General features: G+C 34.9%; 1 protein-coding gene across 12 annotated transcripts in view; it reads right to left on the reverse strand.

The window, feature by feature from the left end:
- Positions 1 to 14,179, reverse strand: part of CATSPERE (catsper channel auxiliary subunit epsilon) — a 211,963-nt gene that overhangs the window by 71,858 nt on the left and 125,926 nt on the right. For all 12 annotated transcript variants that reach the window (XM_056816069.1, XM_056816070.1, XM_056816066.1 and 9 more), the window contains one exon: positions 13,416 to 13,896. In XM_056816069.1, coding sequence (XP_056672047.1) covers positions 13,416 to 13,896 — 481 coding nt within the window. The remainder of the gene's footprint in view (positions 1 to 13,415; positions 13,897 to 14,179) is intronic.

Here is a 14,179-nt window from a genome sequence, read left to right on the forward strand (position 1 = left end):
AATTAAAAAGGTTTTGTACAAATAAAACAAATACTGTCAAGATTGGAAGGAAAGCAAAAAGTTGAGAATTTTTGTGAACAGCCTGTTGGATAGAGGTCTCATGTTTGAAATGTATAGAAAACACTGTCAAATTTATAAGAATAAGAGTCATTCCCAAATAATAAATGGGCAAAAGATATGGAGACTATTTTTGGATGAAGATATCAAAACCACGTATAGGTATATGAGAAAGTGCTCAGGGTCACTACTGATTGGAGAAATACAAATCTGGGTAGCTCTAGGATATCAACTCACACCATCAGATTGGCTAGAATGATGGAAGGGCAGAGTTACAAATATTGGAGGGGATGCGGAGGGATGAGGGCCTGACCATTTTGGAGAGCAGTTTGGAATTACACCCCCAGAGTTATAAAGCTGTATCTATACACTTGGACTCAGCAATACAATTGCTAGATGTTTCCCAAAGAGATTTGGGAAAAGGAAAAGAACCCATCTGTTCTAAAATATTATAGCAGTTATCTTTATGGTGGCAAAGAATTGGGAACTGAGGTGATGTCCATCATTTGGAGAATGGCTAGACAAATTGTGGTAAGTGATTGTGATGAGAGACTCCTGCAAACTGATTAAAAAAAAAATAACTTGGAAAGCACTACAAGGAAGTAAATAAAACCAAGAGAACATTTTATACAGCCACAGAATTAATTCTAGAAAAATAAACTGAATGTTACCTCCAGAAAGTGAACAGAATTGTAAAACATGAAAGACTTAATTTATATGTACATGTTGGTCTCCCAGAAAATATCTTCTTGTGATGCTGGGAGGATGAGAAGGGGCTGGGACACTTGTGGACAGGATTTATTATGAAGATATGAAGAAAAGCAAGCTAAACATCTAAGAGATTTGTGATTTCATGTGTGTACAATCTTCTTTTTCTTTGTATGTAGAAATCCTTGTTTTGTAAAATTTGGAATAATTTTTAAAAATCATCCAATATTCTTTGAAATATTTGACAATTAAGTTGGCTTTGTTTCATTATTCATTTTGTTTGATTCCAGTTTGGAAAGACTCTGAGGAGGGATATAGGAATATAGGGAAATCTTTTTTTATCTACTGTACTATTCCTTGCATCCATTGCCTCTTTAAAAATTTTATTTCTGTCCTCAACCTCATACTTATTCTTTTTTTTTTTTCAGTAGCCTTCTCAGGCTTTGCCTTTCCCCCCTACTTCCTATGCATTCTTAGGCAATCTCTCTTTAAGTCTATTTGTTCCCTAAAATAAATAAAAATAAAAATTCCCTTGCTACTTTGCCTTTAATTCGCATTTCAATTGCTTTTATGTAGCAGAACCATGTTAAAATCTCTCTCCCAAATGCAATAAAACAACTTGAGGACACAAAAACAAAATATATGAAAATATATTTGAAAAAAGTCAGTGACTTTTCTGTGATAGGCAAGATCTTCATTTAATCCTTTGAGAAACTGATATACTGAGGAACCTCAAATGAGCTTATACAATCGTGATACATAAAGCTAAAGCAAGTCTTCCATTCACCCAGGATATTTTCTGTAGCAGAATTAGGAATCTATTGGGTTCTAATCTCCACTTCCAGCAGGCACTATTTTAAAGTGATGTCCTAATTTTAGAAAATAGAGGCTATTTCTCTTTCTCTTGTAAAGTATTCCCTTTTAATCCTTGATTATGTCTGTGCTTTGTTATAAAGATGTCAGCAGAAACGCTTTCTTCCATTTCCAACTATTTGTTAGAAGATTTTTTTTTATAAAATTGGAGTAAAAGAGAAGTGAAATCTATAGGTAAGGAAACTAAAAGGGATGGAGGGAAGTGAGAAAACTGCCAAAGTAAATCTACCAAGTTAGATACCAGGAAAAGGAGCTTCAATGAAGGAAGAAGGAAAACATTTGAAATACTCAAAAAACCTAAGAAAGGAAACAATAAAGGCCCCAATTTCAAATTTTGCTACAAAAATGTTGGCATTTTAGGCAACAAAGAGGGATTAGACCACATCTAACGCAAGGCAGAAATTTTGCCCTTATATTTATTTTTCAGTGAGATCCAGTGAGATGAAATCAATGACTAACATATGGCTCTGTATGGGTATACTTTATTAAAAAGAAAAAAGGGTATAAAAGAAAGGTTAGTGGGGCAGCATTATCTATTAAGAAGAATATTCATATAAGGAAACCCAAGGGGGGGATGTATGAGAGAGAATATTGGGAATATTCAAAGATCAAAGGAAGGAAAAACAGAAGTCATTTTGTCATTGGATTATACTGCAGAGCACTTGAACATAAAGTACTAGATGAGTAGTTTGGAAAACAAGTCATAAGACTTGCACAAAGCCGTTTTGTAGTCATGATGGGGTTTTTCAATTATCCAGATATCTCTTAGGGTTCAGAGTCAAAAGCAGAGAATCTATTCATTTCTTGACTTATCTTAAAGATAATTTTATGATTCATGAGGTAGTAGAATTGAATAAAAGACATTCTATTTCTGATCTTATTCTTAATAACATGGAAGAACTGGTTACAGGAGTATTGTGTTCAATTATGTATATCATAGTTGAGGAAGGACACAGGTAAGCTAAAGAATGCCCAGAGGAGGCCACCCAAGGAAGGTGAAGGCCTCTGTTACATGAGCATCAGTTAGAGGGCATGGGGACGTTTGGCTTAGAGAGGGGAGACATGATAGCTGTGTGTTCAAGTTTTTTTAGGAGTTTTCATTTGGAAGGAGAATCAGACTTGTGTTTCACCCCAAAGAGCAGGAAAAATAAGAGGGGGACCAAGATGATATGTAGCGAGAGTGCTACATACATTTAATAGCTCTGTGGTACCAGAAGAGTCACAACCCCTGTGCACTTGGATTTCCTCATTAGTAAATTTTGGGCAGTAATATATGTGTGTGTATATGATGATGTATGTATGTAAAATGTTTTGAGACCTTAAAGTTTTGTATAAATGCTTGATATTATTTGCAAAAATGAATATTTATTCGATTACAATTAGAGCTGTCCAAATGTAGAAATAAGCTGTCTTGAGAAGTCATCTATTCCTCTTTATTGGAGATCTTTAAGCAGAGTATGAAAGGCCATTTATCAGGTATGTTATAGTAGAAATTTCTTTCTTGTATGGATGGGATTAGATGGGGGCTTAATGGCACTTTCTACCCTTTAAGATCTGTGATCCTGTGAATAGGAAAAAAAAGACAGGAATTTATTTTGGGTTGGAAATTTATTCAACTGGTAAGCTTTCATGATCAGAAGAAGAAATGATGAAATAATAAGAAATAACACAAAAAATTAAGGTGTGAATAGTCACAAGGGGTCTGAAATCTTAAGGGCAGCTAAAAGAGAGAAGAGAAAGGAGTCAGAAGCTGCATTTCTACTTGGAATCTCAAGAGACAGCAAGTGGAAATAGCTATTGATTGTTTTAAGGTGTGTGTTAGGAAACCAAAAGCGAATGGGCAAGTAGCTTCAGAGAGAAAAGACAGGGAAACTGCATTTCAAATAAAAACTTGTCCAAGAGCTCCAAGCAACAAGTTTTTATACAATTAACAGGCCAGGCAAATAAATGGGTAGTTTGTTGCAGCAAGGAGACTTTGTAGTAAGGTCATGAAAACATTGACAATCTCAGTTTCAGAAAATATGGAGTACTAGGAGAAATATTTTAGTTATGTGCAGAGGACTTGTAATAAGATAGTATGACCACAATTTGTTGAGTTATTTTTCAATCATATCTGACTCATTGTGACCCCATTTGGAGTTTTCTTGGCAAACATACCAGGGCTACTATCCACTTTCTTCTCCAGCTCATTTTATAAATGAGGAAACAGACAAATGGGATTAAATGACTCACCCAGGATCACACAGTTAGTCTGAGGCTAGATTTGAATTCCTGACTCCTGTCTCAAACATTCTATTCTTGTGCCACCCAATTGCCCTTTGACCACAATAATATTTTTAAAAGATGTACCTTTGTTTCAGGCCATTTTTCTATTCAGTTTTGGCCTCAAGGCTTTATCAGTCTGCAAAGTGATGCATGCATATATCCTGTATGTCATTTGTGTGTGTGTGTATATATATGCACATATATATATACATTCGCAATACACACATGTATTTTTATCTAAATAGTCAGCATAGATATACACATACAATATCTTATAAATATATTAAAAAGTAAACATATATATGTATACACACATATACATATACATACATATACTTTTGGAGCAGTTCTATACAAGATGTCCAATCAACTGCATAAATTCTTTTGAGTTAATATTTGTCTATTTAGGATATAGTGCTTTAGGAAGTGATGCTATTAGCACAAGGTCTTCGGCGAACTCTAATATCATTTGGGCAATCTTACCATCTATATAGGATCCATTTGAACTCTTTGCTGGGATATCCTCTATGTGTATGTGTAAGCCCATGAATCCTTGTTTTATGCTTCCCTCAATATAAATAAACAGAGGGTTTGTCAAATGGTTATCTTTGTTACATCTTTGGAATAATTTTATATGATTTTGACATAAGCATGTGAGAAACCCTGTTGTTTTTCTATCAAATCCAATGTTGTTGTTTTTCTTTTCCTAAAACTCTTACCTTCTGTCTTAGAATTTACTAGGTATTGACTCTAAGGTAGAAGAGTGGTAAAAGTTAGATGATTGGAGTTAAGTGACTTGCCCAGTCCCACAATTGGAAAGTGTCTCATTTGAAATCCAGGACTTCTTGTTTCTAGGCATGTCTCTCTATCCCCTGAGCCACCTACCTGCCCCATGTTGTTTTTCAAATGTGTAGCCATTCAACAATGAATCTAGCCATCTTATCCAGAATAATGACAGAGCAACAATTACAAAGGAGCATCATCATCCAAAAAAAAATGTCAAAAAGCAGAAAGACCAAATATATAAATACTGATTGTGATGCAATAACATTTATTTAATCCAGGATCCTTGAAAAAAAAGATAAAAAATTAATTGGAGATTAAATAGCAGGATTGTAAATGACTAGTGCATGAAGAACAAATTATAGAAAAAATGAAAAATTTCACCAAAGGAAATGACAATATTGAGATGTCAAATCAATACTTATGGGATACAGCTAATGGAAGTTATTGAGGGAAATGTATATGTATAAATACTTTTATCAACAAAAGAGAGAACTATTAAACCAATGAACTGGGCACATAGTTAAAAATCTCAAAAAGTAACAACTAAAAGAACCCATTTAAGCAACAATGTAGAAATCCTAAAAATAAAAGAGCAGAATAATAAAATGGAAAGCAAAAAACCCTCTACAACATTGAAATAATAAATAAATATATCAAGAAGCTGGTTTTTCTGAAGGAAAAAAAGAGAAAACATTTTCTAGTCTGATTAAAAAAGAGGGGGAAACCAACTTTTGGTAGCAAAAATGAAAAAAATTCATAACAAATGAAGAGGAAATAAGGGAAGTTATTAGGAACTATTTTGCTTGACTATATGTTCACCAAACAGATAATTTAGAGATCATGGTTGGATACTTGGAAATACAAAATACCAAGATTAACAAAAGAAGAAACAGAATTTTTTTTAGTAAAAACAAAATTGAACAAGTCACAAATGAATGCTCAAACCCTGCCCCCCAACTCCAGAACCATATGAATGTACAATTAAACATTTAAAAGAATAATTCTAATATTACACAAACTATTTGCAACAACAGGAAAGAAGTTACCCTTAAAATATCTTATGATAACTGGTCCAGGGAGAGACAAAATAGGGAAAGAAAAGTATAGACCACTCTCACTAATGACCATTGATACAATATTTAAATAAGATGTTATGAAGCAGGCTAAAAGTTGGATGTTTACCAGAAATGCAGAGTTGATTCTATATAAGATATAATAAATCATCTTTAAGAGAAGTAATGTAACATGATAAAATGATTGATTATATCAATAGATACTAAAAAGGCTCTTGACATAGTCAAGAACTATTTCTATAAAAAATACTAGAAACCAGAGAAATAAATGGACCTTTCCTTAATATAATAATTTTTATGCAGAAAAAACCCAGGCTAAAGAAGAGACAGCAGAAGATGACAATTAAACACACCCAAACCTTAAAAAAAATGGAAATTGGTCACAAGTTTTTAAAGACTTTAAATCTGAGATTGTGAGAAAAGTGGAAGAGATGTGGCAAGAAAAGTGGGTAATAGTTCAAAAAAGAAAATAACAGTTTAAAAGACAGGATCTCCCACTTGGAAATTGAAGCCCAGAAATCAAATGAAATAATAAGCAAATTGAAATGCAGAAATGACCTTGAAAAGCAGGCTAGATCAAAATGAAGAGGAAAATCAAAAGATCTTAGCTGAAAACCATTTATTAAATAATAGAATTGGGCAAGTAGAAGCCAACGATCTCACAAGACAGCAAGAATTAATCAAAGTCGAAAGAATGACAGATTAGAAGGAAATACAAAATATCTCATTGAGAGGGTGGTTGACCTTGAAAGTAGATCTTGGGGAGACAATTTGAGAACCATATGTCTACCTGAATACCTAGAAACAAATAGAAACCTTGACACTATACTACAAGAAATTATCCAAGAAAACTGCCCTGAGGTTCTGTAACAAGAGGGCAAAATAGACATTGAAAGAGTCCATAGATCACCCACCACACTAAATCCTCAAAAGACAACCCCCAGGAATGTAATTGCCAAATTCAAGAGCTTCCAAGCTAAGGAGAATATTACAAGAAGCCAGAAAGGGACAATTCAGATATCAAGGAGCACCAATCAGGATTACACAGGATCTGGCAGCTTCCACACTAAAAGACCACAAGGCTTGGAATACGACATTCAGAAAGGCAAGAAAATTGTGTCTACAACCAAGGATCATTGACCTATCAAAATTGACTATATACTTCCAGGGGAAAGTATGAGCATTCAACAAAATAGAAGACTTCCAAATATTTGCAAAGTAAAGACCAGAACTAAACAGAAAATTTGACATCAAAATACAAAAACCAAGAGAAACATGAAAAGGTAAATAAGAAAGAGAGGGTTCTTATATCATCATCATCATCATCATCATCATCATCTTCTTCTTCTTCTTCTTCTTCTTCTTCTTCTTCTTCTTCTTCTTCCTTCTTCCTTCAGGGCCTCAATAAGGCCAAATTGTTCATATTCTTATATGGAAAAATATTATTTGTAACTGTCAACAATTGTATTCACTATTGATGGAGTTATAATAATTATCCATAGGTAGAGATTGGGGTACTAAGTGGTTTAAAATCATATATAAGAAGAAAGACAGGGGGAGGGAGAGAAGATGGCACTAAGAGAAACTTGAATAAGAAAATTAGGATAATCTATATTACACAAAAAGGCACATAGGAGTGGGAGGAGAAGAATACAACTATAAGAAGGAGAGGAAGAGAGTGCTATAAGTAATGTTCAAACCTTACTCTCAGTGGAATCAATTATGAGAGAGAAGAGCATCTAGGTCCACTGGGGTATCAAGTTCTATCTTACCCTATAGGGAAGTTGAGAGGGGAAAACTAAGGGGGGAATGGGGTGGGGAGTTAGAAAAAAAGGGTGGAGGGAAAGAGGGGAATTTAATAGACCGACCCCAAAAAATAAAAGGGCAATAAAAAGGGAGGGGGCAGAAAGGGAGGGGAGGAGGGAAGCAAGGTGGGGAGAGTGTGTGGGGTAGGTTAAAAAGACCCCAAAAGAAAAATAAAAGAGGAATAAGAAAGGATGGGGGAGAAAGGAAAGTAAAATAAGGGTGGAGATTAGGGGGACTGATTCAAAACAGAACATTGGTGTCAAAGGAAATAATGAAAGAAGAAAGGGTAGGACAAAGAAAATCAAAATGTTGGGGAATACACAGTTGGTAATCATAACTTTGAATTTGAATGGGATGAATTCACCCATAAAGCAGAAGCAAATAGCAGAGTGGATTAGAAACCAAAATCCTACCATATGTTGTCTACAAGAAACACACATGAAGAAGGTAGATATGCGTAGGATGAAGGTAAGCATATGGAGAAAAATTTATTGGACATCAACTGAGAAAAAGAAGGCAGGAATTGCAATCACGATATCTGACAAAGCTAAAGTAAAAATAGATCTATCTAAAAGAGATAGGGAAGGTAATTACATCCTGATAAAAGGCAGTATAGAAAAATGAGGAAATATCAGTATTCAACATGTATGCACCAAATAGCATAGCATCCAAATTTCTAAAGGAGAAACTAGAGGAGCTCAAGGATGAAATAGATAGAAAAACTACTAGTGGGAGACCTGAACCTTCCTCTATCAGAACTAGATAAATTGAATCAAAAAATAAATAAGAAAGAGGTGAGAGAAATGAATGAAATCTTAGAAAAATTAGAGTTAGTAGACATGTGTAGAAAAATAAATAGGGACAAAAAGGAATACACCTTCTTTCCAGTAGCACTATACATTCACAAAGATTGACCATGTACTAGGGCATAAAAACATTGCAAACAAGTGCAAAGGAGAAGAAATAATAAATTTAATCTTTTCAGATCACAATGCAATAAAAATAATAATTACTAAGGATACATGGAGAGGCAAAACAAAAACTAATTGGAAACTAAATAATACAATTCTCCAAAATTGGTTAAAGAACAAATCATAGAGACAATTAATAACTTCATTGAAGAAAATGACAATGATGAGACATCCTTTCAAAATCTATGTGATGTAGTCAAAGCAGTATTCAGGGGGAAATTTATATCCTTGAGTTCATATATTAACAAATTAGAGAGGGCAGAGGTCAATGAATTGGGCATGCAAATTAGAAAACTAGAAAGTGAACAAATTAAAAATCCCTAGGTGAAAACTAAATTAGAGATCCTAATAATTAAAGGAGAAATTAATAAAATTGAAAGTAAAATAACTATTGAATTAATAAATAAGACTAGAAGCTGGTACTTTGAAAAAAACAAAATAAAATAGACTGGTCAATCTAATTTAAAAAAAGGAAAGAAGAAAACCAAATTGACAATATCCAATATGAAAAGGTAGACCTCACCTCTAATGAAGAAGAAATTAAGGCCATCATTAAAAACTATTTTGCCCAATTATATGACAATAAATATGGCAATCTGTGTGATATGGATGAATATTTACAAAAAATATAAATTGCCTAGATTAACAGAAGAAGAAATAGAATACTTAAATAACCCCATATCAGGAAAAAGAAATTGAACAAGCCATCAAAGAACGCCCTAAGAAAAAATCCCTAGAGCCTGATGGATTCACAAGTGAATTCTATCAAACATTCAAAGAACAACTGATCCCAATACTATACAAACTATTTGACAACTGATCCAAATACTATACAAACTATTTGACATAATAAACAAAAAAGGGGTTAAAGAAGAAATTGAAGGTATTAAAATTGGCAACAAGGAGACTAAGCTTTCACTTTTTGCAGATGATATGATGATCTACTTAAAGAATCCTAGAGTATCGACTAAAAAGCTTTAGCAAAGTTGCAGGATACAAAATAAATCCACAAAAATCATCAGCATTTCTTTATACTTCCAACTCATCACAGCAGCATAGACAATATAAAATACTTGGGAATCTATCTGCCAAGACAAACACAGGAACTATATGAACATAACCACAAAACACTCTCCACACAATTAAAACTAGATCTAAATAATTGGGAAAACATTGATTGCTCATGGGTAGGATGAGCTAACATAATAAAAATGACAATCCTACCCAAACTAATTTACTTATTTTGTGCCATAGCCATCAAACTACCAAAAAACTTTTTTACAGAATTAGAAAAAACAATAACAAAGTTTATTTGGAAGAAAAAGATCAAGAATATCAAGGGAAATAATGAAAAAAAATGTGAAGGAAGGTGGCCTAGCAGTACCAGATCTTAAACTGTACTATAAAGTCTTCCAATTGGGGAATATACTGGTCATGGAGTACTATTGTGCTTAAAGGAATAATGAACTGGAGGAATTCCATGTGAACTGGAATGACTTCCAGGAAGTGATTCAGAGTGAAAGGAGCAGAACCAGGAGAACATTGTACACAGAGACTGATAAACTGTGGTAAAATCAAATGTAATGGACTTCTCTACTAGTAGCAATGCAATGATCCAGAAATATTCCGAGGGACATATGAGAAAGAACACTATCCACATCCAGAGGAAGAACTGTGGGAAAAGAAACAGAAGAAAAGCAACTGCTTGATCTCATTGGGAAAATAGACTCTAAACCAGGCAATTTATCCGGCCCCCATCACACTTCCGGAAGGGGAATCTCTTTCATTGGTCATTCATGGTCAGTGAGATCACAGGATGCATTTGCATTCCATGCTCCTGGAGTTCTTTATGTGGTTGCACCGCAAAGTGTGGCATCGCTCACGTACAGAACTACTTCCGGTGATATAATCCTTTGTATGGTGCCTTGTTCTGAGAGTAACTGAATGAGAACGAGGCACCGCACAAAGGATTATGTGGCTGCACAATGGAAGACATCAGCATGGTGAGCAGTGATCTGGAAGAGGGGATTCTGTCCTTTGTATACTGCTGCCTGGTATTGTAGTGGGGTGATGGGTCTGTGCAAGGTGTGACAGGCCCATCACAGCCAGCGCTGAAGCCTCCACTATCCCAGACAGTGGTATACAGATTTCTTCATAGTTTTTTTTTAATAGTCCGGCCCTCCAACAGTCTGAGGGACAGTGAACTGGCCCCCGGGGTAAAAAGTTTGGGGACCTTTGCTCTAAACAATCACGCTAGTGCAAATATTAATAATATGGAAATGGGTCTTAATCAATGATACATGTTAAACCCAGTGGAATTGTGCATCAGATACAGGAAGGGGGTGGGGGTAGGGGAGGGAAAGAACATGAGTCTTGTAACCATAGAAATCATCTAATTAAATAAAAAAAAAGATCATTCTACTGCCAATATGAACAACATAGAAGGTTTTGAACAATGATACATGTATAACCCAGGGGAACTGCTTGTCAGCTTCGGGAGGTGGGGAGAAAAGAGCAGGGGTGAGGGGGAATCGTGAATCATGGAAAAATATTCTAAATAAAAAAAGGAAAAAATTAAAAGTACACCATTAAAAATAGAAAAAGAAAAGGATCTGTGTATTTTAGTGGTCTTCAAGGTCAATATGAGTCAGCATGTGATGTGACAAGAAGAAAAAGTAATAAAATCTAGGGATGCTTTAATAGGGGCAGAGATTCTAAGATGATGGAAGGAAATTCCAATGTCCTTTGCCCTGTTCAGATTTTAATTTTGAGTGCCATGACTTGTAGATAAGCCAGAGATTATCAGAGGAAGGCAACAAAGATAGGGAAGGACTTTGAGTCTATAACATATAAAAAATTTGATTGAAGGAACTATTTATGCTTTTACTGGGTTAGATAAAATTCAAAAGTGTCACAATAACTGTCTTTGAATGTATTTGAAGAGTATAATGTGGAAGGAGGATTAGGCTTGTTCTTTTTGGTTTCAGTGGACTGAATCAGGAACAGTGGGTGGGAGCTGAAAAGGGGCAAATCTAGGTTTGATGTCAGGAAAAAAGTTCCTAAGAATAAGAATGGTCACAAAATGGAAGGCACTGCCTCTGGATGAGGGAGATTTTTTTCTTTTCTTTTCTTTTCTTTTCTTTTCTTTTCTTTTCTTTTCTTTTCTTTTCTTTTCTCTTTTCTTTTCTTTTTTTGAGATTTGTAAGTTTTCAGGCAGATGCTTAGAAGATCATGTATGTTTTTAGGTATGCTATAGAGGTCATCCTTTGGTTTGTGCATTGGACTAGTTCACTATTAATGGTCCTTCAAAATCTCCAACTCTGTACTTCAAGTCCAGATTCATTGGAGGGAAGAGACTGTCTATGTACAAGATAAGGTTCAGGGGTGAGAAAGCTTAATTCAGCAGCATGTTGGCCCTAAAGGGAAAAATCAAAGAGGTCATGCCTTGGAATGTCAGCTGATCTTACTAGCTGGAATGGACTATAGTGTGACATGGGGCATTTTCCCAATAGATCCTAGCAGTAACAATTCAATGGTGTGCTTTAACAAGAGAAAAAAAAAGTTGGGAGGAGATTAAAGAGGAGCAATGGCTTAGGTGGTAGCAGTTAACTGAGAAGAAAGGAGCTCCAGTACCTGGACAGAGGAGATAAACAGCTACAGACAGGTAGAATGGAAGAAGGCATATGCTGTTATAGATGAAAAGTCCACCTACAGATTCATTGTGGAGCCTTCTAGACATAGTGAGATATTCTTTGAACACTAATTCTTACTATGGATATGTGTGGATGTAGGGATGAATCTCAATTTGGGATTGCATAGGAAGACAAATGAGTTAAGGTGATGGGCAGAGATAGGAACTCCAAGTCTACGTATTCAGTAAGTAAGAATGAGCAAGTGTGGGACCCAATCTCTCAAGGACAGTGAGAACAAAGCCCTGACAGACACTATATCTGAATGGTATACTTGTGAGCTCCCAGAAGTCTTCACCTAGGCAAGGAGAAAGCTTGAGATTTGTGGGTGTGGGGAAAGTAGTGGTCAATTGAAGAGAACCTAGAACCCGACAAGTTGGGTTATGTTGGTTTCCTGGGATGAAGTAGCACAGGAAGAGCCTTACTACCAAGAGTTGCCTATTCATCCTGAAATTCTTTACTTGCTTCTGCATGTCAGTTTCAGTCACACCATTATGTTAAACAAATCCTATCTGTCCTTTGATGCCCAATTTTACACCCATTAAACTCCATAATTCTCCCCTGACCTCTTTTCAATCACAATGATCTCTCTAAACTTTTATGGCACTTGTCTCTACTACTCATTTTAATAATTAGATGTCAATTACATGTGTTCTCCCCTCCAAAAAAAAAGTGGAATAATGTAAATAAATCCTGGATTTGGGATTGGGAGATATTCTGCTTTGACACTTAATTCTTTTATGGCCTTGGCACAATACTGAACCCCTATGTCTCAATTTTCTCCATCTATAAAATGTAGGTAATAAATGCAATATTTACCTCATAGAGTTACTTGTTTGTAAACTTTAAATATACTATTATTAATAGTGAATTTTTATGGGTTTCATTTTCTCTATTAGACTGAGAACTAAAGGAAGGCAGAGTCCTTACTTAATAGTATGTGGTAAATGCATGTTGATTGATGACAGAGATGTCTGATTTATCTCTAGCATGAGATCACACTTTAGACTTTTAAGTCTATTTTTAAATAATAAAAAAATTTTCAGTCTCAACTAAAACATTGGATGTCACAAAATTAGTTATAATAATTACCTTGAAAAATGATTATCTCTTCATAGCAAAGTTCTTTATATTTACATAATAGAAACATTAATTCCCACCTCCCCCACAAGATACAAATACTTAACCTATGAAAACTTGGTGAATGGTGCTGCCCATTGTTGCCGCTGATAAATTATGCAATCCATCTTTTGTTTCCAGAAAGCCAGTTTTTGAATGATTCCGGTAGCTATAGTAGACAGAATAGTCATCCCATATTACAAAATTTGGCAATGCTGAAAACATGAATAGCACAGAAACACGTCTGTTGTGAGGGACAAACATTTCGAAGTCTTCTAGAATCCATTCATATGAATCTTCATTATAGGATACTAAGTACAGGGAATCATTTTTGTTTCCAAAATACATAGCTATCAGTATAGCAATTCCAGTTGGGTCTGAGGTATAAGTAACATATTTTACAGTCATGGAACTCTCCATAGAGGGACTCAGGCGCATACGTTTCAAGAGGTCTTCAGCTGTTGCTAGTAAGTTGAATTTTAAATGAGAATATAAAACATAGACCTCTGATTTCGTCCACATTACCATTTGACTTAATTCTAGTCCTTCCTGCAACAAAGTAAAAAACCCAATGATCATAACGATGAATTTCCAGTATTGTAATAATTATCTTCTAAATGTTTACTCTCTTGTATGTTTTAGAATTTTTAAAATTAAGTAATTATTACGGTGTATATTTCAAAATATTTTGGCACTCCAAAGATGACTGATTGTGTCCTATCTCTGATACTTATGAGCTGTGGGACCATGGCCATATGACACAACTTTTTTGAGCTCTAATACTTCACCTACAAAATGGAGGCAATACCTTCAATAGATGCCTTCCTCAACC

This window comes from Monodelphis domestica, chromosome 2 (genome assembly GCF_027887165.1).
Source record: "Monodelphis domestica isolate mMonDom1 chromosome 2, mMonDom1.pri, whole genome shotgun sequence".
Classification (NCBI taxonomy): Eukaryota; Metazoa; Chordata; class Mammalia; order Didelphimorphia; family Didelphidae; genus Monodelphis; species Monodelphis domestica.